General features: G+C 37.1%; 1 protein-coding gene and 1 pseudogene across 1 annotated transcript in view; both read right to left on the bottom strand.

Moving 5' to 3' along the window:
• The window catches only part of Hmcn1 (hemicentin 1), a 376,766-nt gene that overhangs the window by 269,680 nt on the left and 86,593 nt on the right, over positions 1–20,493 (bottom strand). The window contains exons 2-3 of the mRNA XM_040277215.2: positions 11,404–11,474; positions 550–708 (exon numbers count right to left, since the gene is read on the bottom strand). Of these exons, the coding sequence (XP_040133149.2) occupies positions 550–708; positions 11,404–11,474 (230 nt within the window). The remainder of the gene's footprint in view (positions 1–549; positions 709–11,403; positions 11,475–20,493) is intronic.
• On the bottom strand, positions 18,237–18,487 carry LOC101960636 (cytochrome c oxidase subunit 7A2, mitochondrial pseudogene; annotated as a pseudogene).

The following is a 20,493-nucleotide window of genomic DNA, read 5'->3' as shown; positions in this document are numbered from 1 at the left end:
CCTACTGTCCTCAGAAAGAGGCTAGGAAACCTGTGAGGCAAAGCCAATTCACCCCACTAAGACAGGCCAAACCCAAACACGTCCAGACTCACAGTGGGCGAGTCTAGCCTAGATGAACAGAGCTCTGCTAACATCTGAGAAATAAATGCTTCTTGTTTTAAACCACAAGTATTAAAACAGTTCGTAATTATGGCAAGAACTGATACAATGAATAACTAACATGGGCCAGATTCCACATAGGAGGCGACATTAAAAAATCCAGGCCTTTTTTTATGTCAAGGCCGCATTTTTGTCAGTTTTAAGATAACAATCACCTTCCTTCCTTACTCCCCAATCACTTCTTCTCTGTATTCAAAAACAAGACATTCAAATGCTCTCTACACATCTCACATTCACATTAAGGTTTAAATGAAATGACACATGCAAAGAGTTCATTTATGGGGAGAGATAGTTGTAATTAGTGCTATTTGGCACACAGGGGAGAACAGGAAGGGTATATGCCCCCTTCCATGGTGTGTTCAGAAGGGTCTGGAGTGGATCCCTACTCACCTGGGACTGCTTCTGTTGGATAAGCTGTAGCACCTCATGGGTGAGCCGGTAATCTTTGGACCGTGCATCAGTGAAAACATAGATGAAGGAGCCAGGAAGAGAAATTTCCAAGGCAATTTTTATGGCTCCAATACTCATCTCTGGACAATCACCACCACCCTGTTGAGCAGAAAGAAAAGTCTAATTAGTTCATCGGCTGAGGAAGAAAAAAGAACACAGGAGTTGTATGTAAAGAATAAAAGAGTAATAAAAACTAAACACATCTATGAGGTAAATATCATTTTTAGCACAGTTTACCAACAGAACACTAAATCACGAAAGTTCTTCCCAAGATCCCAGAACGAGTAAATGAAGGAGCAGAGATGGAATTCAACTCTGCCTGACCCAAGGGTTCACACTCCAGTGATCCCCAGCATCAACTTCTATTCCACAAGCAAGTGGCTTAAGACATTCTAAAATTCCCATTCTTCTGGACACCCACAGAATACTGTTCCTCCTTGTACTGCAGCATTTGATGAACTGTGTTGTCATCCATACTTCCTCCCACTGGACTCCCGTTCCTTGAAGAACTTAATAGGTGTTCCATTGTTGTTAATGAATGAACAGATACATAAAGGAACAGGGAGTAAAAGGTGAATGTCACTGTGCAAAGTAATCTTGGCACAATCTAGGCACACCTACTGTATTCAGCCTTACTGTTATTCAAGCCCAGCCCCTCCCACTTCAAGCCATACCATCTCCTAAAGCCATAAAAATATGCACATGCACACAAACGAAAGGTATGGTGAAGACAAACTGCATAATGCATGGAATTAGACAGTTTCCTAAGTGTATTAGGAAAGGTCTGACTTGATGAACCTTGTGTTTTTCTCTGAAATACAACTAATCAATATCAGTAGGCACATTCTTGGCCAGTCTTCTGATATGCATTTTATCTTTATAATTCTACTGAGAGCTACAATGTGCTAGGTTGCCAAAGCTACTTCAGATATAAAGAAAAAAAAAGTACTGGAAAACTAAATAAATCAGAAGTTTGTGAACTTCTATAGTGTATGTTGCTCCTGGAATTTGAAAAAAAAAAGTGATCTCAGTTACAGTGATAATTGTAGTCAAAAAATGAATTCCTTGAAAGCAAGATTAAATAAATAAAAATGAATAGAAATCCTATCGATCGAAGGAGTAATAAAACACAGATTACCACGCTGTCTCTTTAAAATATAAGACAGGGTGGGAGAGGAACTGCAATAAACAACCTTTAAGCTCTGGAACGTTAAGAGAAAAACAAAGTCCCTGTTCAAACCTTAAGTGAAGATGCTCATCAAATGAAGGATCTGGGAACCAGGAATACCCTTCACAGGGGCTGCTGTCCCGTGCCTCTTCTAATCTGTCCACTGCAATCCTATGCTCATTTTAACTTTCATGGAACTGTTCTTTTTAGAAAAAAAAAATGCATATATATTTTTTTCAGTTGTAGATTGACACAATACCTTTATTTTATTCATTAATTTGGAACCGTTTTTTATTCCACTTGTTTTCCAGATAAACCTAACACTATGAAATCAAAATATGAAACTTCTTTTGTGGGCTCACATCCAATTGCAGAACTTTCATTGGCATGCCAACATTCTTATTCTAACGTAAGCGACTCCTACTGAATTTTGAACCTAGTTTCTAAGTTAGATCACAATTCTTTCACGTGGAATACCCATGCTGGAAATGTCTTATTTGTGTCCTCTGTCTTGTTACCTATAAAATCGAGGTGTGAAACTCAGTTGCAGGCTGAACAAAATTTTACAACCCTCGGTTCTCTCTCTTAAAATACAGTTGGCAACTCTTATGATCAAGAAAACATCATGTACATGTGGAAACCATTAAGTTACATTGAATCTGATTTAAAGTTGTGTCCAAAGCAAGTATGAAATAAATCAGAACAATTGTAGCTCGTCAGCGACATGTGCTGGCCTTCATCACTTGTAGAAAATATGGTAGGGGTGTCCTGAGAGACAATGAGAATTCCACAGAGCCCAGGCTTCAAATCCCTCCCAGGCAACATACCATGCTGCCCTTTGCTACACAGTGATCACCAAATAAGCTTCAAGAAGGTGGACTCAAAATTCAAGCCTCAAACTGCTGACCTCGATTCCAGTTGCATTATAGGTAACAATCAAAACAATTTCCAAGTTTTTCAGTTACCACTTGCCAGTGAGAAGAGTTTAACTCTTCAGCAACTGATCTTTCAACTCCCTGGAATTTCTCTGGTAGAGCTTTGCTGGGTCCACATAAGAAATTCAGTTTACTTCAATTTGAATATCCACAAAGAATATCTTATGTATGAGGCACTCAATATCTGCAGTAGATCAGAAAATGATGTGCCTTAATACTTTAAAAATTTCAAAAGCTTCATGGTTCACATGAATTATAATGACGTTAATAGTCCTTAACAAAAACTTATGAAATAAAATCTAGATCATCTAGAAAAAGGAGACTATTTATACAACAGATTAATGAAGATTATTAAAAATCAACATGTATGTAGAAAGATAGACTTGGTTTAAAAGGATATATGTGGAAGTTGGGTGCAGCGGCACATGCCTGTAATCCCAGCGGCTGGGGGGCTGAGGCAGGAGGATCACAAGTTCAAAGCCAGCCTCAGCAAAAGCAAGGCAATAAGCAACTCAGAGAGATCCTGTCTCTAAAATACAAAATAGGGCTGGGGGTGTGACTTAGTGGCCAATTGCCCGTAAATTCAATCCCTGGTAGCCCCCCCCCAAAAAAAAGTTTATATGAGGGAAGCTGGGGGACTTAGCTGACAACTAGACCACTCTTCAATACTGTGATCTGCCTGCCAAAGAAAGAAATAAAGCCTCCAGAATCTCCCACATTGCTCCAGGGAAACCTAAGGTCTCTTCTGGTGACAGGCCAGAATTCAGATCTCTAGCTAGTGTTATTTAGGTCTGGGGTATTTACAGCTCTCTGGAAGGGATTCAGACATCTGACAGGGTAATCAGATGAATGATATTCAAAGTCAGTTCTAATATTAAATCTCCACATGATTCCTGAAATTATTTTCAAGACACAAGAATAAAAAAGGTAACTTATAGCAATATGGCCATTTTAAGGAACAACCAGGGACTGAAACATAGCACATTATATTCCATGCATGTCTGATTATGTAAAAATGAAGCCCAGTATTATATGTAACAATAAAGCACTAATAAAAACATTAAAATAAAATAGAAAAAAATTTTGGAGAACTGGGCTGGGGATGCGGCGCAGTGGTAAAGTGCTTGCCTAGCATGTATCAGGCCCTGAGTTCCATCTCTTACACTCCCCCGCCCCCCCAAAAAAAAATTTTTTTGGAGAACTGCTTCTGACAATTTGGACTTTAAAGAAAGTCTTTAATTTTCCTTTGTATCTGTTTTGTTGAAAACAACAGTTATAGTTTTTTCCAGGATTTTAGATCATGAAACAGTATCCCAAGGAAACATTTTGAACTCCTCCCACATCATCACCTAAAGTCAGACAGATAAGATACAGTATTGTGGGGAACACAGCAACCCTGTGGTTGGGTAAGTAGGATGGGTGGAGTGAATTCAGGCTTTATAAGCCTGTGGATGTTATTTTGTCACAGGAACCTGCAATATTTACTCTTCGGTGAGTCATGTATTTACCCTTAAGGAAATTCTCTTGTTTATAGGCACACTTTGAAAAGAAAATCCCGGACTTTCCCATTATAGTCCACACCCACCTCATTCTACCCACCTGTACATTTTGCTTTGAAAAAGCAATGTAACAGAACACCCTTTTAAACTTTTTATTCTTTTGAGATTTACACAAAAGATGCTTAAGAAATCAGGGAATGATTTGCTTCTGGGTAGGACACCAGGATGGCTGGGTGGAAAGAGTCAAACTTTCCCACTTCTGTCCTTCACTCCTGTAACTCAGGCTCCTTGAGGACAAAGGGTTATTTGTCCTTCAGGGAACTCAGTCTAGCAAAAGCTCTGACAGAAAACTTCAGCAACAAACTAGTTACAATAGGCCCAAAGAAGTTGCCATTATATAATAAAAATAAAAAAGACACTACCTACCAATTCACCTACAGTATGCACACTGTCTTCAGTCTCTTAAAATGCATCTTGTTCTTGTATCTCCCAAAAGTGGATGTGAGATCACTCTTTCAATAAGTTCGCCATACTAGTTAGTAAGAACATGTGCTAAGCAAAGGGAGTGATTTTCTATTTGCAATTACGTTTGACATTTGCTGCTCAACTGCAGGTATACCAATTACTCAAAGTGATTGGGACATGGAAGTAAAAGTAAAAATAGTTAACTGATTAAGATAAATTTGCTGGGTGCGGTGGCACATGCCTATCTATAATCCCACCAGGAGGATTGCGAGTTCAAATCCAGGTTCAACAAAAGTGAGCCTCTTAAGCAACTCATTGAGACTCTGACTCTAAATAAAATTGAGAATAGGGCTGGTGATGTGGCTCAGGAGTCGAGTGCCCCTAAATTCAATCCCCTGTGTCCCCCCCCCCAAAAAAATTCATTATATTGAGGATAAATCCAGCCCTAGAACCACATCTGTCTTTAATTATTTACTTTTCTGCTTTGAAGTAAAATACAAAGAGAAATCATAAAAACAAATAATCTTAATTTGATTAGATTAATAAGGTTACATAAAATAATATTTAGAAGGCAAGTAGAAGAGCAATAAAGACAGTGGCTTTGGCAGTAAATGCCCGAAGGTGGTTGTGTGTGTTTGTGTGTGAAAGAGAGACACCTGCTTTGCCATTTGACAATTTTATGACCCAAGTAAGATATGTTATCTAACACCTTAGCACTTGAGTTTCCTCATTTGTAGAAAGGAAAAGTCCTGCGTGTGTGTGAACTGAAAGAAATACTTTCAAATATTTGCAAAACCTTTCACAAAGCACTTGCCCATAACTATTGCTCATTTATGGCATAAATACTTGGAGACTACTTCTCTTGAAATATCTTTATAATACTAGAGTTAGTAGTAGTAGTAGTAGAGTGCATTTAGGAAGCCCACACTTAGGACCAGACACCCTTCTATTATTCTTAAAGTTCTTAGATGTATTATTAGTAAGATTCCTTATCATACTTCCTGCCCTAAATTAAATAAATACAGACCATTCCTCTTTACAGTATGAACATGCTCAGATATAAATATGTCTATAAACATGTATTTTTTAACATTTATATGTACTTCAAAATATAAATTTATGTCAAATGCACATTCTAAAAACTTAAATGTAATAAAAACTGTTTTTAAAGTTGAATCATGTTCACTACCAAACAGTACAAACAGCTATACTGTATATCTACATCTATGCTGACATAGATGCCTACTCTTTTTTTTTATTCTTTTTTTCTTCTTTTCTTTATTTGGTAACTTTTTTCCAATGATTAAAAAAAAGCATACTTTTACATAGAAGCATAATTTAGAATACTAGAGGGCTGGGGATGCAACTTAGAGGTAGACCACATGCCTAGCAAGCATGAGGCCCTGGGGTCAAGTCTTAGAACAGTAAAGAAAAAAAAATCAGGGGCTTGGACTGCAGCTAAGTGATAGGGTGCTTGCCTGGCACTCGAGAGGCACTGGGTTTGATCCTCAGCACCACATGGAAGGAAATCAAATAAAGGTATTGTGTTCATCTACAACTAAAAAAACAAAAATAAAAACTTTTAATAAATCAGTCTTAGGATACTAGAAATTACGTAAAGTGTATCCAAATTGGCATAGTAAATTATTCTTCTAAAATCAGCATTATCTTGTTCTCATCTTGCTAACCATCTTCACCTATCCAGCCAATATATTTATGTATTTATTTATTAATTCATTCATTCTAATCAGTTATATGTGACGGCAGAACGCTCTTCAATTCTCGGTACACAAATGGAACACCATTTTCTACTTCTCGGTTGTACAGGAAGTAGAGTCACACCATCCATGCAATCATACATGTACCTAGGGTAATGATGTCTGTCGATTTCCATCATCTTTCCTATCCCCATGCACTCCATGGTCTGTACCCAAAGGACTTAAAAACAGCATACTACAAGGACACAGCCACATCAACGTTTATAGCAGCATAATTCACAATAGCCAAACTGTAGAACCTAGATGCCCTTCAATAGATGAATGGATAAAGAAAATGGTATATATACAGCCATCGCATTTCATATTCTCCTTGCACAGTGAACTCTAGTACAAGCTGCCCTCTCACAGAGAAACCCACCTCCCCAACCTAAGTTGGCTGCCCCTACGTCTGTGTATTATTTTCTGTTAAACAAAAACTGGACCCTATCCTTACCTTATTGACTCTTATCTTCTTGCTATCTATCTGTTCCACATACATTTAGTCTTATTCCTGGTCTTTTTTTTTTAAAAAAAAAAAAAAAAAAAAAAAGTCTATTTCATTAAAATCTTTTTATGAAAGAATTAAATTTTGTGCAAATATTTTCAGTTTGGGGATCAACCATTTGTATAGAAGTTATCACCGTAATCACATTATTGTAGAAAAATCCTGGGTTTTATTATTGATTTGATTAATTATTTACTTCTTTTCCCTTTTCAAGTGTTTGACTAATGTGCTTTTTTGTTCTTTAGAACATCTGGATTAAATGCTTGAAGGCTTATCAGTGCCAATACCATTTTCTGAAAATCAACAAGCATTATAGTTTCTTGTGAAGAATGTGACCAAGGCGAGACTTCACACTACATGTTTATGAGCATACTAATTCCCAAAGCTCTGTGTGATTTGAACACCATTTGTTGTCATTTGTCTTTCATTCTTGTCCCCAGAGAGAAAGTTCTTTTGCTTTTCAAGTTACTTCTCTGTATTCCAGATGAAAGCCGATGAAGGAAATGAAGTCAATGTAATACAATTAATGATTTAAGTATAGTGGTTTTTGCTAAATTTTTTTTGAAAGTTTTTAATTACTTTTTTTTTCAATTCCTTATCTCTATAAGCAAAAAATAGCTGAGCCCCTTGTAATGTTAATAGTCAAGTGTTTCATTTACATCAAGCAAAGTTCACTTTTTTTTCAAAGCTAGTATAAATGAGTGTTTTTAAATGTTTTTTAAATCAAATTCATTTCAATGGCATAACAACCCTTGCTGCTCTTAATATCAGGGACTTTGAGAGTGTTACTAAAAATAGTGGAAGGGAAACTGAGGAAGGGTCAGAAATTACACAACAAAACATTAAAATTTTATGAAATGTGTAAAGTTTAGTTTTTGATATTGATTTATAAAACTTAATTGCTTTTCAAGTTACTTCTCTGTATTCTCTGTATTAAAATATTATCTAATAAGCAAGCAATAAAAAAATCAGTACACTAGATTATTGTAGCTTACAGGTCTTTTGTAGCTGACTCTTTAAATTTTTTATTTGTTATTTTTAGTTATACATGACAGTATATACATACATGGAGCATAACTTTCCATTCTTTTGGTTGTACACAGTGTGGAATTACACTGATCATGTATTCATATATGAACATGGGAAAGTTATTCCTGATTCATCCTACTGTCTTCCCCTTTCCCATCCCCTCTTCCTTCCTCCTATTACCCCCTGTCCAATCCAGTGAACCTCCACTCCCCACCATCACCAACCATTTTGAGCCAGCATGCACATATCAGAGAAGTCTTTTTTTTTTTGATTAGCTTATTTCACTTAGCATGATAATCTCTAGTTCTATCCATTCACTGCCAAATCCCATAATTTCTTCTCTAAGGCTAAGTAATATTCCATCACATTTTCTTTACCCATTCATCTGTTGAAGGGCACTTAGGTTGGTTCCATAGCTTAGCTATTGTGAATTGAACCGCAATAAACACTGATGTGTCCGAGTCACTATAGTATTCTGATTTTAAGTCCTTTGGGTGTAAGTCAAGGAGTGAGATAACTGGATCAAATGGTAGTTTCATTCCAAGTTTTCTAAGGAATCTCCATACTATTTTCAGAATAGTTGCACCGATTTTCAGTCCCCCCAGCAATGTATGAGTGTACCTTTCCCCCCCACTTCTTCTCTAGCATTTATTGTTACTTGTATTATCTGATTCTTTCTTAATGAATTTTTGTCACTGATTTTTTAAAAGAATAACTTACTAGAAATTTTGAAAGTAAAAACACGTCTATGGTAGCCCCAAATGCCAATAACATGGCCCAATATTGAATGAAGAGGAAAATCAAATAGTTGATTTATTGTCCATATTGTTGTTCTAATTAAGCTTCCTCTTCAATCTCGTGAAGAGGAGGAGGAGAAGGGGGCGGGGAGAGGAAGAGGAAGGAGAAGAGGAGGAGGAGGAAGAAAAGAGAAGAAGGGAAAAGAAGGGGAGGAAGGAGGAATAAGGGGAAAGAGGAGGAGGAGAAAAAGGAGGAGGAGGAAAAAGAAGAGGAAGAGGAAGGAGAAAGCAAAGGAAACCCAACTCATTAGACACAGCTAATGCAGAGGAAACTTCCAGAGATATGGGCACAAGCTTTCATTCCAGGGGAGAAGAAAGAAAAATTATGGTTTTGAACAGAGATGAAATTACACAGCCCTCTAGATTGGCTGTATCAGATTCAATCCCAGAGGTGTTGGGAGAGCTCCGTGAAGGGAGTCCATGGTGAGTCAGGAATCAAGATCCCTCTCCCTGAGACAAACAGAGCACTGCAAATCCTGCAGCAGAAGACAGGAAATCAGGGATTGCCAGTGCCAGGTCTCACTGGGAATGTAGGTATTTTCATTCTGGCCAGATTTTCAAGAATAGTCTCATAGAGGGAAAAAAAATGAATGAATACAGTAAATCCCTCTCTGAGATTCTACCGACTAGAAATTTCCACTACTTGGCTCTTCTCAATCTCTATAAGGCAATGAAAACATTAGGTTTTTAAAGTATAGTTGAACCATCAAGCAGAATGCATTTTGAGATACACATACATGGAGCATAACTTTCCGAGTCTCAATTATATTTGACATAGCTTTGATGTTAAAGTGTACTTTTAAAAGAAGCGCCCTCAAATGGCATTTCTTTATTCAACAGTTGTCTAAAGTATACCGATTCATTCCCAGGTGGAGCAGAGACTAATGAGAGCTACAGAGCTCTTGCCACCGGGAACTCACAGCAGAATATAGGAACACAAACAGACACTTCAGAAAATGCAGTTTTAATTTCCTTGATCCATGTACAAGATAAAAAAAAAATTCATAGAAATTTCTGGGTTTTGTTTTATTTTTTAAGAATCTGGGCGTGCAAAGGGACAAGGAATTTGCTGTATCAAGGAAGAAAAAAGTGAATAAGATATGAGTGGCAAGACATTGACAAGAGAATGACATGGCAGAAGAGAAAGGAAATGGAGCATTGATGGAGAAAACATTTTCTGAAGAAATTCAGAAAAAGAAGAAAAAAGTCAAGGGATCATTGCATAAATCAACATACAGATTTATTAACTGTAACTCAATTCACGATATGATTTATAAATAGACACATGCACAAAACAGAGTCATCACTGAATACATACTGGGAATACCAAATTTTGGGTTTCACACTTCATTCCCCAACTGAGTTCCTACTGTGCACAGTTCCTCAGCAAGTCATCCACCTCACAGTGAAACCAATCCAAGTTTTATACCTCCAACTCCGACATGAACTCTGTTAATTTGTACATTCTGGTATATTCACTCAATAATTTAATCACAAAGTCAGTCCAATTCTACCCATCAGGCATTTTACTTTAGGATTTAATGATGAGCTGGGTCAGACACAATCTTTCAATGTGAAACCCCAACTGCTCTTTGATAGAGGTAGTGAGATCCGGCCAAGCCTGAAGGGTAAGGCAGGGTTCTCTGAGGAATGATATTCAAGACAAGATGACACGTGTAAGATTTTAAACTCAGTTTAGGGGATCAAGGACAGGAACTTCCTATGAAAGTAGACAGCATGAGCCAAACTCTCAGGAAAAGACGGGTGGGGATGTAGACACTGGGAGATTCTATCCAAGTCCCTGGAGGAGGACTGCAGAGCCCAGTGGACAGAGTGGCACTAGATGGGCTGAGAGGGAGGCATGTCTCAGGTCACTCAGAACCATGGGAAGAATTTGATGACGTACAGGAAAGGGTTGACAAGTGGATGACAGTAGTAGGCGAAATGATCAGAGACGCCTATTGAGATCCTTTAGTTTACAGCTTAGAGAAAGTTCTGGAAAAAACAACAAGAGGAAATGCAAGAACATCATTTAGATGTTTTTCTCTGTTAAGACTAATGACAGTTACTGGGATTAGGATGGTGCCAACAGAAATGAAGAGAAGTTAATAGACTTAAGACATTCAGAAAGTTAAAAAAAAAAAAAGACAATGATGATTTGGATGGGAGAGGTAAGTGAGGGATATCTACATTCTGTTTTTAGAATAGTATTGGAACAATGTTATTCTTATTCTCTAACAACCAAATTATATTAACAGCCAAAAATCTCAATGGTCAACTGACAGCATAGAATATCAAAATTTCCTTAGTTAAGCCATTCATATTTTGGGGGGGGGGATTATTAACTGTTCCTTATCTCATCTAGAGCAGGGGTCAGCTAGTATTTTCTATAAGGGGGCCAAACAGTTACTCAACTCTGTCTTAGATAATACATAAGTGAAGGTGATATTTTGATACCATTCTCTTTATTCCAAAATCTTATTGTTCAATTCATTCTGGACATTGGCAGAAAAATGAAGTGGTATTTCATCCCTTAAAAACCAACAATTTACTTCTTTCAGATTTAAAAAATATGGAAAGTCAGCCAAACATGCATGGTTTTCCATTCCCCCAAGAAGAAATTGAAGGCAAGCACTCACCTGAACATAGAGTTCTCTGAGCTCATATTGAAATTTCTTGGGATCTGTGGTAATTGTCACTGGGCCAATTTCTGTAAAAATAAAATGAAAGATCAATAAATATTAATTGACAGCATTAATTAAGACTTTACTGTGTGTGCCAATATCTTTTCACTGTGTACCACATATTACAATTAACAGCACATAATTAGCAAAATATCAAAGACTCTTTCTCAATTTATACCTACCAAAGAATAACTTATCATTCCCTCTATGGTATGCATACCTAACAGAGTGGACTTTTTAACCTGTGGAGTCAAAACTGTCACGGGGCAAAGAACCACAGGCTCCCAGTGGGGGTTCCTTCTTACTATCCCCAGTCAGTCATTATTTACTGAGCACATACTTTGTCATTAGAATCTAAATGAAACACTTATTCACCCTCTAATTTAGTTTTCTCAACTATAAATTGTGGGTTTGTCTACAGTTTTTTGTAAGTCTGAATTAGTTCATAAAAAACTTTTTAATGTTACCCAAAGGAAAAAAGTGAACACTCACTGCCTATCCCTTAGTGTTCTTCAGAATTTGAAGAGACATTAAATGTATGAGGACATTAAAAGCACGAGAGATGGTCCTATAACTCCTTTTCCAAATGCCAGGATGGCTGGGTGTCACTATCACCATTCTAAACTGGTTTAGATAATGATTGCCTTTAGGGTTGGGCCACTTTCATGACCGTCCTGATGTACTCTATATACCACTGCTTTAGGGAACAGATCAGGCTCCAGCCTTCCTTGGAGAGTCAGGACTTAAATCATTAGTTCCAGAGAAAGAACCAGATTCCATTTGGGTTAAGATATAGATAGATACATATATTATTCATATTATTTGGGGGCTGAATACAGCATATCTGGAGTAAAGATTTTAATCCCCCAAACTTACTTTTTATAAAAAAAAAAAAATAAGGCTTTTAAAACATATAATTTGGAAGTGGCCTTTTATGAGTATCAATTATTTTCCCCAGAAAGCATCCATATACTGAAGTGATGGTATTAAAATTCATCTGGGTATCATGTGTACCGACATATTTAAATTCCCAGGATAGATGAGAAGTTTTCTATTTTATGTCATGGAGATAGAGCTGGCATCCAAAATTATAATGTGCAACTACCACACCAACATACAAAAGATACTTCACATTTAATTTTTACAAACTCTTTCTAGCTTCCAAGACATACTGCTATAAAAGGATTTTATAACTTCAAAGAACAATAATTAATTACCAGGCCTTCTATAACATGCTACATATGGTACAAAAACAGACCGTAGGATTTTAAAAATAAATGAGGTAAACTGGAAAGAAGGCACAATTTGTCTGCCATTACTCATGTGATTTTTCTTAGAAATTACATGATAAAAATGCCTCAGTCCTTCACCAGAGATTAGACACCTTGCAGTTTGCAAAAAGAATGGAGAGGTGATTGGATAAACCATGTGCAAATGCAAACATCTGCATTCCATACCAAGCAGAACCGTCATTAGCCATGGCCTGAGTGTATGGAAAATGAGAGAAGCCTACTCCCTCAAGACTAAACAAAGGCATACTTTGCAAAGGAATGCGAAACAGTGATGAACACGCCAGACAGTTACACCCTGACATATAAGTTGTCAGCAGCACTGTCAAGCCAATCTTCTATGTTCCTCCATGGCTTAATACTGAAATAATCCTAGAATTTAAGACTCAAGAAGTAGGAAGGAATACAAAGAATGCCAGGAAACAAAAAACAATTGTATAAGAATAGAGTTTAGACATGCAACAATAATCCCTGTAATGATAAACAAAATGGCTCTGGATACACACTTTTTCTTCAAGAGTGGAATCAAAGGATGCTAATAAAATAAAAGGACTGAATAGTCTTCATTTTACTCAACCAGAGACTTTCCACTAGACACTTCTTTTCAGCACAGATAGGAAATCTCTCTTAAAGCTCATTACTAAACTTTTTTTTTTTGCAAACCACATGGAACAGCGGAGATAGATCTTTTATCGGTTAAGATAAATACTCAGGTGAGGTAACAGCTTGCCAAAGCTGCTAACACTCTAGTTGTAGGCATTCTTTCCACCTTTTTTAAAAAACAAATGATAGGACTATCGGGCAAAAATCAGTCGCCCTCCTTATCAGGTCTTGCTTCCATTCCAGTCTTTCTCTTCATTCAATGAGCCCTGTGCCAATTATGTCATTAGCAATTTCCTCTTCCCTTCCTTTCTGCTCACCTTAGTTTCATCCATTGCCAAGCCTTTGATGACATTCAGCAGGTACAAGTTTGTCCTTACTTCTTGCCTGAACACAGGCCTCTACTGCTTGTAAAACTAAAAGAACTCTCAAAGGCAATCCAAGCTCCCTCTTTATCCAAACTCCAAACTTGGTTAACACCCCTTACTATGAAGCTACTGCACCCCCTAGCATACCCATTGCTATCTCTATTGTATTTCATCTTCTCATGCACCGCTCAGTCTAAAAAGCCCGATTTAAATCCTACCTCTTTTAGCGTCTTGCCGTTTCTCTACCTCACTTTAATGTAAAATTCATTGATAACGGTGCCCATAATAAAAGAATGGGAAGAATAAACATGCATGATAATAATGCTCTCTGCATTCATTATTCAGCATATTTTGTACAGTGGTTTACTAAGAAAATCCACCTAACCAAAAAATAAAACAACCATCAATTTCCAAATAGAATCAGAGCTAGAAGAGGCATTAAAAATCATTTGGTTTAATCCCCATATTCTACAGACAAGAAAATCTGAGGTCCAGAGAAAACGAAATTGAAAAACTTTGGTGGTAAAGATAACACTGAGCAACCTAGGCATCTTACAAATATTCCCACTTTTCCAAGGTCTCCATTCTATGAATGAATATATCACTAACTTCACCTCCTTTCCTTTGGACCATAGGCAGGTTGGGCCATATGCAGAGTTCCTAATTTAAGGCAAACAATGCTCATAGTTCTCTATTATTGTATGCTTGGATATTTTCTTTAATAGACTAAACAAAATTATCCCTCTTGCCTAATGCTTACTATAATCAAACATGCAATGAAAACTTTTGGAAAATTCCTTCTCAAATGTATTCAGTCAACATACATGAAACACCTATTAGATGTGGTTGCCACCAGTACCCTAAAGATAACAGACCCTGCCCTCAAAGTCTCCACAGTCTGAAGGAGAAAATAAAAATGCATATATGTAATGACACTACCACGTAATGAGGGCAGAAACAGAGCATGGAAAAGGTTGTGTGGGACCACTAATGAATACTTTTCTTTTCCAGAAATAAAGGGATATTTCAAAAAAGAAGTAAAGTTCAGGGTTTCAAATTAGAGAACCAAACTCTTTATTCTTGCTACTTTCTTTTAAAAAACACTATACCTCAACTAAGTTCTGTAACAAGTTACAACCTATAGCTATCTATGTATACAGGTATTTTATTTATTTTTAATCAGTGCTTTATAGATATAAAGGTAGAATTTCTGTGGTATGTTTATACATGCACACAATGTAATTTTGTCAAATTCATTTCACATTTCTTCCCCTGTCTCATTCTACACTTCCCCCTCAAACTCCTTCTTCCACTTCATTGATTTTTTTCCTCTCTTCTTATGATCATGACCACCCCCGCCCTTTTCCCTTACCTTGCTCTAGCTTCTGCATAGAGAAAACATTCAACCCTTCCGAGTCTGGCTTATTCCATTTAGCATAATCTCCAGTTTCACTCATTTACCAGCAAATGCCAAAAGTTCATTCTTCTTTGTGCCCAAGTGAAACTCCATTGTGTGTGTGTGTGTGTGTGTGTGTGTGTGTGTGTGTGTGTGTGCGCGCGCGCATGTGTATATATATGTATACATCATAATGTGGGGTATGTGTGTGTAAATATATATATAATATATATATTATATATAGCACATTTTCTCTATCTGTTCATCTATTGACAGGCACCTGGGCTGGTTCCACAACTGGACTATTGTGAGTTGTGCTGCTATAAACACTGATGTAGCTGTACTCTGGAAAGCAATATAAAGATTCCTCAAAAGTTAGGAATGGAACCACCATAGGACCCAGCTATCCCACTCCTTGATATGTAGTTTTAAAAGTCACAAGTGTACTCTGTAACATACAATGGATCCCTTGAATCTTACAACAGCCTCACGAAGTAGACGGATAGCAGCAGCTTAGGTGATGGCGGCTGTCCAGTCTAAGGGCTACACACCATGTGCCTGCAACAGGACATAGCATCCACCACATGATTCTATGATCTCCCCACTGCACTGATGTCCACTGTCAGTGCTTTCAGGGGACAAACTCAGTGTACATCTAGTGGGCCCAAGAAGAGGAGGAAGGGGGAGAGGGAAAAGAGTAAAGATTATACCCAGGCCTTCATATCCTCAATTTCTTACACTGTCACCACATCTTAGAGCCTCCAGGATAGTCCTGAAGGCCATGTTACCAGATCAGGGAGGATATCAATTGATCCAATAAAAACTTCTCAGTTTTCTAAGTGACCAGAGTGTCTTCTCTTCTACTTTAAGGTAGAAAAGTTATTGGTTTAGTAGTAAGTTATTGATATAGGTCATTAATATTTCAACTTTCCACATAAAACCTATTTTTAAAAACAAAAATGCCAGGGTAACATACATTATTAAAAACATAAGAAACATGTCACACTTCAGATGACTTTTGGTTTTAAAAAAATAACGGTGTCTGAAACTAAAAAGGTCTTTCCCCTTTTCAATAATTTTGTTATTCCCCGTTTCCTAGGGATTTATCAGATGGGTTGGATTTATTTCCAGCACCTCAGCCATTGTTCTCTTAATCTGAGTTGCTGGATTGTACTTGAGAAAATAATGGAAAGAAATTCACAATGTAATATTTCCTTTCACTGCTTCATTTGGCAAGATCAATATCCAACTCCTTACTTCCTTTTCCTTTCCACGAACAGATTTCTGCTCCTTATAGTTTTTCCACTTTACTAAAAGTGATTTCTTGATAATAAAAAATTTTATTCCACTATTCAAAGAGATTACCATTCAAACAACTATTTACTGCTTTTTTTCTGGGGCTCTGCATGGTTTGATAACAGCTTTCACAATTTTTGTTCAATTTTTGTTCTTTCTTTAAAAACACTGTTCTTGTCTTCATGTTGATAGATACACATAAATAAATATGTGAAACTAATGACTATTTGAAAGGCATTATAGGAGAATCAAAAATACATATATCAAAAGGCCTGCTATAATAGAAGTTGAAGAATAGCTGGAAACTTAGTGATACACATACAGAAGGAGGACGAATTTTATAGAAGACTTCTGAGCTCTAAGGAATATACAGGGAAGCTAACCAGGAAAGGTCCAGGTAGGAACCAGGAAGAAAGCACCAGATGAATAGAAGCTAACAAAAAAGCAAAAAATTCCAGGCATTGAAACATGATCTTCTCAAAATCCCTTTCATGAGCCGAAACTCAGCATGTTCCACTTACTAAAAATTCTACTCTTGACTAATTTAATACAAATCAACTCTAACCTCTTTGTGTACAAAGATGTTAGTATAAGTATACAACTATATTCAAAGCATTAGAGCTGTTTTCTGTATGAAAAAGTAAGTTATGTTTCCTGCTTTGGGATGCTACAGAAAATCAGATTAATAATTTATATTTACGTGTACTGTTTTCAATTTAAACTACAATATGCTCCTTCTGGATTTCTCCCTTCATTTTCATTTACAGTGTTGCTGTCCAGCACCATTTTCAAATGATCTGCATCCAGTGGGCAAAAGCACAACTGATTCACGATGCTGAGCTGAGCTAACACCAAGAATATTTCAGGAACCATTTAGTTGATTACATTCCTCTCCACATTAGAACAGGTAATTTTAAGGACCACTGAAAGGCCCTTAATGATCGTTTTGGCAATAAGTTATACATTTGATGCATTTTATATAACCAGACTGAAGGATAAATTCATGCACAGCAGCTTATATAACATTGATTGAAAAAGTAGAACAAAATTCTGTTTAAAGAGATTACCATTTAAACAATGAGCTGTATGTTAACCTTAAGCATATAAACTCAATAAAACTGCAGATAGTATAGATATAATGTAAACATTATTCACTTCATGAACTGCTGAATGGTACATAAAAAGTTGTTAACATGAATCAAGCAATGTAACACAGCTCTTTAGAACAGGAAGCAAGGAAGCCGGCCTTAATGATAGACACAGGGCTATGAGGTATACAGAGTAGGATGTTATTGCTTAGACTGGACCTTAGCCAGGAAACAGCAAGCACTTTTGCAAAAACAGCCATGGGATTTTTACTGGATAACAAAATTCAGATTCTCAGTTTTGCGTGTAATCCTAAACATGAAATGGCATTTTTTAGCTTCCATATATATCCATGCATTGATACGGTATAGTTCAAAAGACAGAACACATGATATTTTTTGTTCTATTTAATAGGATTCAATTAACAAGCTTTCTAATGTGATCAAGATATTCTAAAAGCAAACAAAGAGAAAATAAATACCATGTTCAAGAACATTTAAAAATTTTTAAATTTAATTAAAAATTTTTAGAGAGAAATGTATTTTAAATTTAAGATTAAAATTTTGAAATTCCTTTCAAAGTTTGCTCTTAGTCAATTCTTTCATTTTTTTTAATTGAAGACTGCTTTCTTAGTGGCAATTAGTACAAGTCAATAAATATTGATCCCCAAAGAGGAGCCCAGCTATTTATCTGGTTACTGATTCATAGAGAGCTGAAAGAAACTGAACCAGATGATTGCCGAGAGGTCTCTGGTCAATCCTGCCATTTGGGAGATGAAGCCACAGCCAACTCCTATATGACATATGCTGTTCCACCAACTGTAAGAATCATGGTGTCCCTATAAAGAAGGGCATCAGCCGCTCAGCTCTTTAGATGCACTGGAATTCCATTATCCTCCTGAAACTGCTTTTGTTTCTCAGGAACTTTATTTTCAAAATGTCTATTGAATCAGTGCTGATGGTCCTTTGGGCAAGCTGACAAAAACCCAGCAGATTCTATAGCATCTTGGCTCAGTTACTTCCCACCAACCATGACAACTGAACACCAGGCAACAATTCATAGTCATTAATATTTTTTTTAAATAAACCTCATCATTAGTTAGGGATAAAGAAGTGAAAAATCATGAAGGAAGAAATAAAATGTTGATAAAGAAGAAAAATATCCATTTGCAGGTTCTTATAAAAGAATCTTTAATACTGTTGAAATTTCTCCATGTTGGGCAAACAGGCTTAACCTCAGGCCTAATTGTTTCCACAACAACCAAATGTATGTATAGTCTTTTGATTGTGTCTTCAAGGAAAACAGAGTAAGTGATCCAAAGCCATATTTATGAAGTAAACATTTTATTTGCAAAAATATGGCAGAGGCATGCTAAAAATATAGTGGACATATGTATATAAATAGTATGTTTTTTTCTTTAAACACTTGCTTTAATTCATTCAAAAACAGGTTCTACATCCTTAAGGTTGGTTCAGATTGTTAGCAGAAAGCACAAAGACTTTTAAGAGAGAAGTCTTCATTATAAGAGTCAGAAATATCTGGGTGTGTCTGGGCAGACCACATGGATTTATGACCAGTGCAGCTGTACAAGGCCCTGCTCTCAAAAGAGCCCCGCCTTAGAGTTTAATACTTTCCAGTCATAATATTGAAATATTTTTTCCCTTGGATTTGTGTTTTGTAGGAGAGGTTCGATGAGACAATGGATGGAAGCCTTCCCACCACCTTCAAGGACAGGTCCTCCGCCACCTGTTCTCCCACTTCCAGATGCCCCAGGTCCAACCCATTAGCTCCATGGCTACTCCTGTCATCTGTCACCTTCAGAAACAACAGGAACCTAGATGTGGGTTGGGAAAGGCTGGGATCAGGGCACACAAGCACTCAGCACCATCTTCAAGCAGGGCATGGAGATAGCACACCCTGCGCCTGGCTAACAATACTTTCATCCTGGCTGAGCCCAGAGGCCAGGCATCAGGGGAAGGCAAGGCCACGTTCCCAATCCAAGCATGACTCAGCACCAAGGTTGAAATATCCCTGGGGGTACCCTGTACATCAAGGATTAGGAAGGCTGGTCTATAGGAAGAGGAGACAGCTGGCTTAACTTTACTGGACCCCATTCCTAGATGAGAGCACAGTGCTTGGATCCTAGGGCTTGTACCAGGGAGAACCTCTCAAGGCAATATTGCCAAAGAAGAGGCAGCCTAACCACAAAGAACTTTCTAGTGCTTGCAAGGACCTGTCTTTGCTGCAGAAGTATACTGGTGCCTGGGAGCTCTCTTAAACTGTAAGAACCTCTGTGGCTCAAGGTTCATTCCCTTCTTGCTTCCAATCCCCTGCCATCTGGTGTAAATTATTAGCATGAATTTTACCATCCATCTTTATTTGGTGCAAGGCCCATTTTAAATGCAAATAATACAGCATTTAACTGGTATGTAGATTCACCCAATTACCCAATTCATATTTTTGGCTGATCCCAGAGGTTGTCTACAGCTGTCCAGAAGAGACAAACATAAGCCAGATTAAGGAATGTTGAAGAATCCTAGCAACCATCTGAGCAGCACAAGCAGTCCAGGTTTATCATGACACTGGGTTGAGCACTACTCCTTATTTCAAAACATCAAATACTTTTTAATTTTTAAGTTCACATAAAAGAAAGCTAAAAATCAAGTTTGTGTATTCTCCTGGCAAGTTATTTCAGTGGTTTAATATATTTAAATCAAAATCTCATAGGATTTTTTTTATGTGTATTTTGGAACATTTGCCTTATACTTCAATTTATTTGGGAAAGCCTAAGGTCATTTATATCAATAAAAAGTGACAAAGAAGACACTAAAGGACATTAAAAGCATCATTAATTGAGAGGAGAAGAGTGCTGGTATATAATAGATATGAAATAACTGGAAAAGATGAAATTATCCATATATAAACAGGTATCTCAGGACAGGATGCACAGGATTATTTTATATATTTGGTACTGGTAATTTAATGTATAGGTGCTTAACCACTGAGTCAC

The sequence above is a fragment of the Ictidomys tridecemlineatus genome, chromosome 10 (genome assembly GCF_052094955.1).
Source record: "Ictidomys tridecemlineatus isolate mIctTri1 chromosome 10, mIctTri1.hap1, whole genome shotgun sequence".
NCBI classification, from domain to species: domain Eukaryota; kingdom Metazoa; phylum Chordata; class Mammalia; order Rodentia; family Sciuridae; genus Ictidomys; species Ictidomys tridecemlineatus.
The sequence above is the reverse complement of the archived record's forward strand: the minus strand, read 5'-3'. Positions and strand labels throughout refer to the sequence as shown.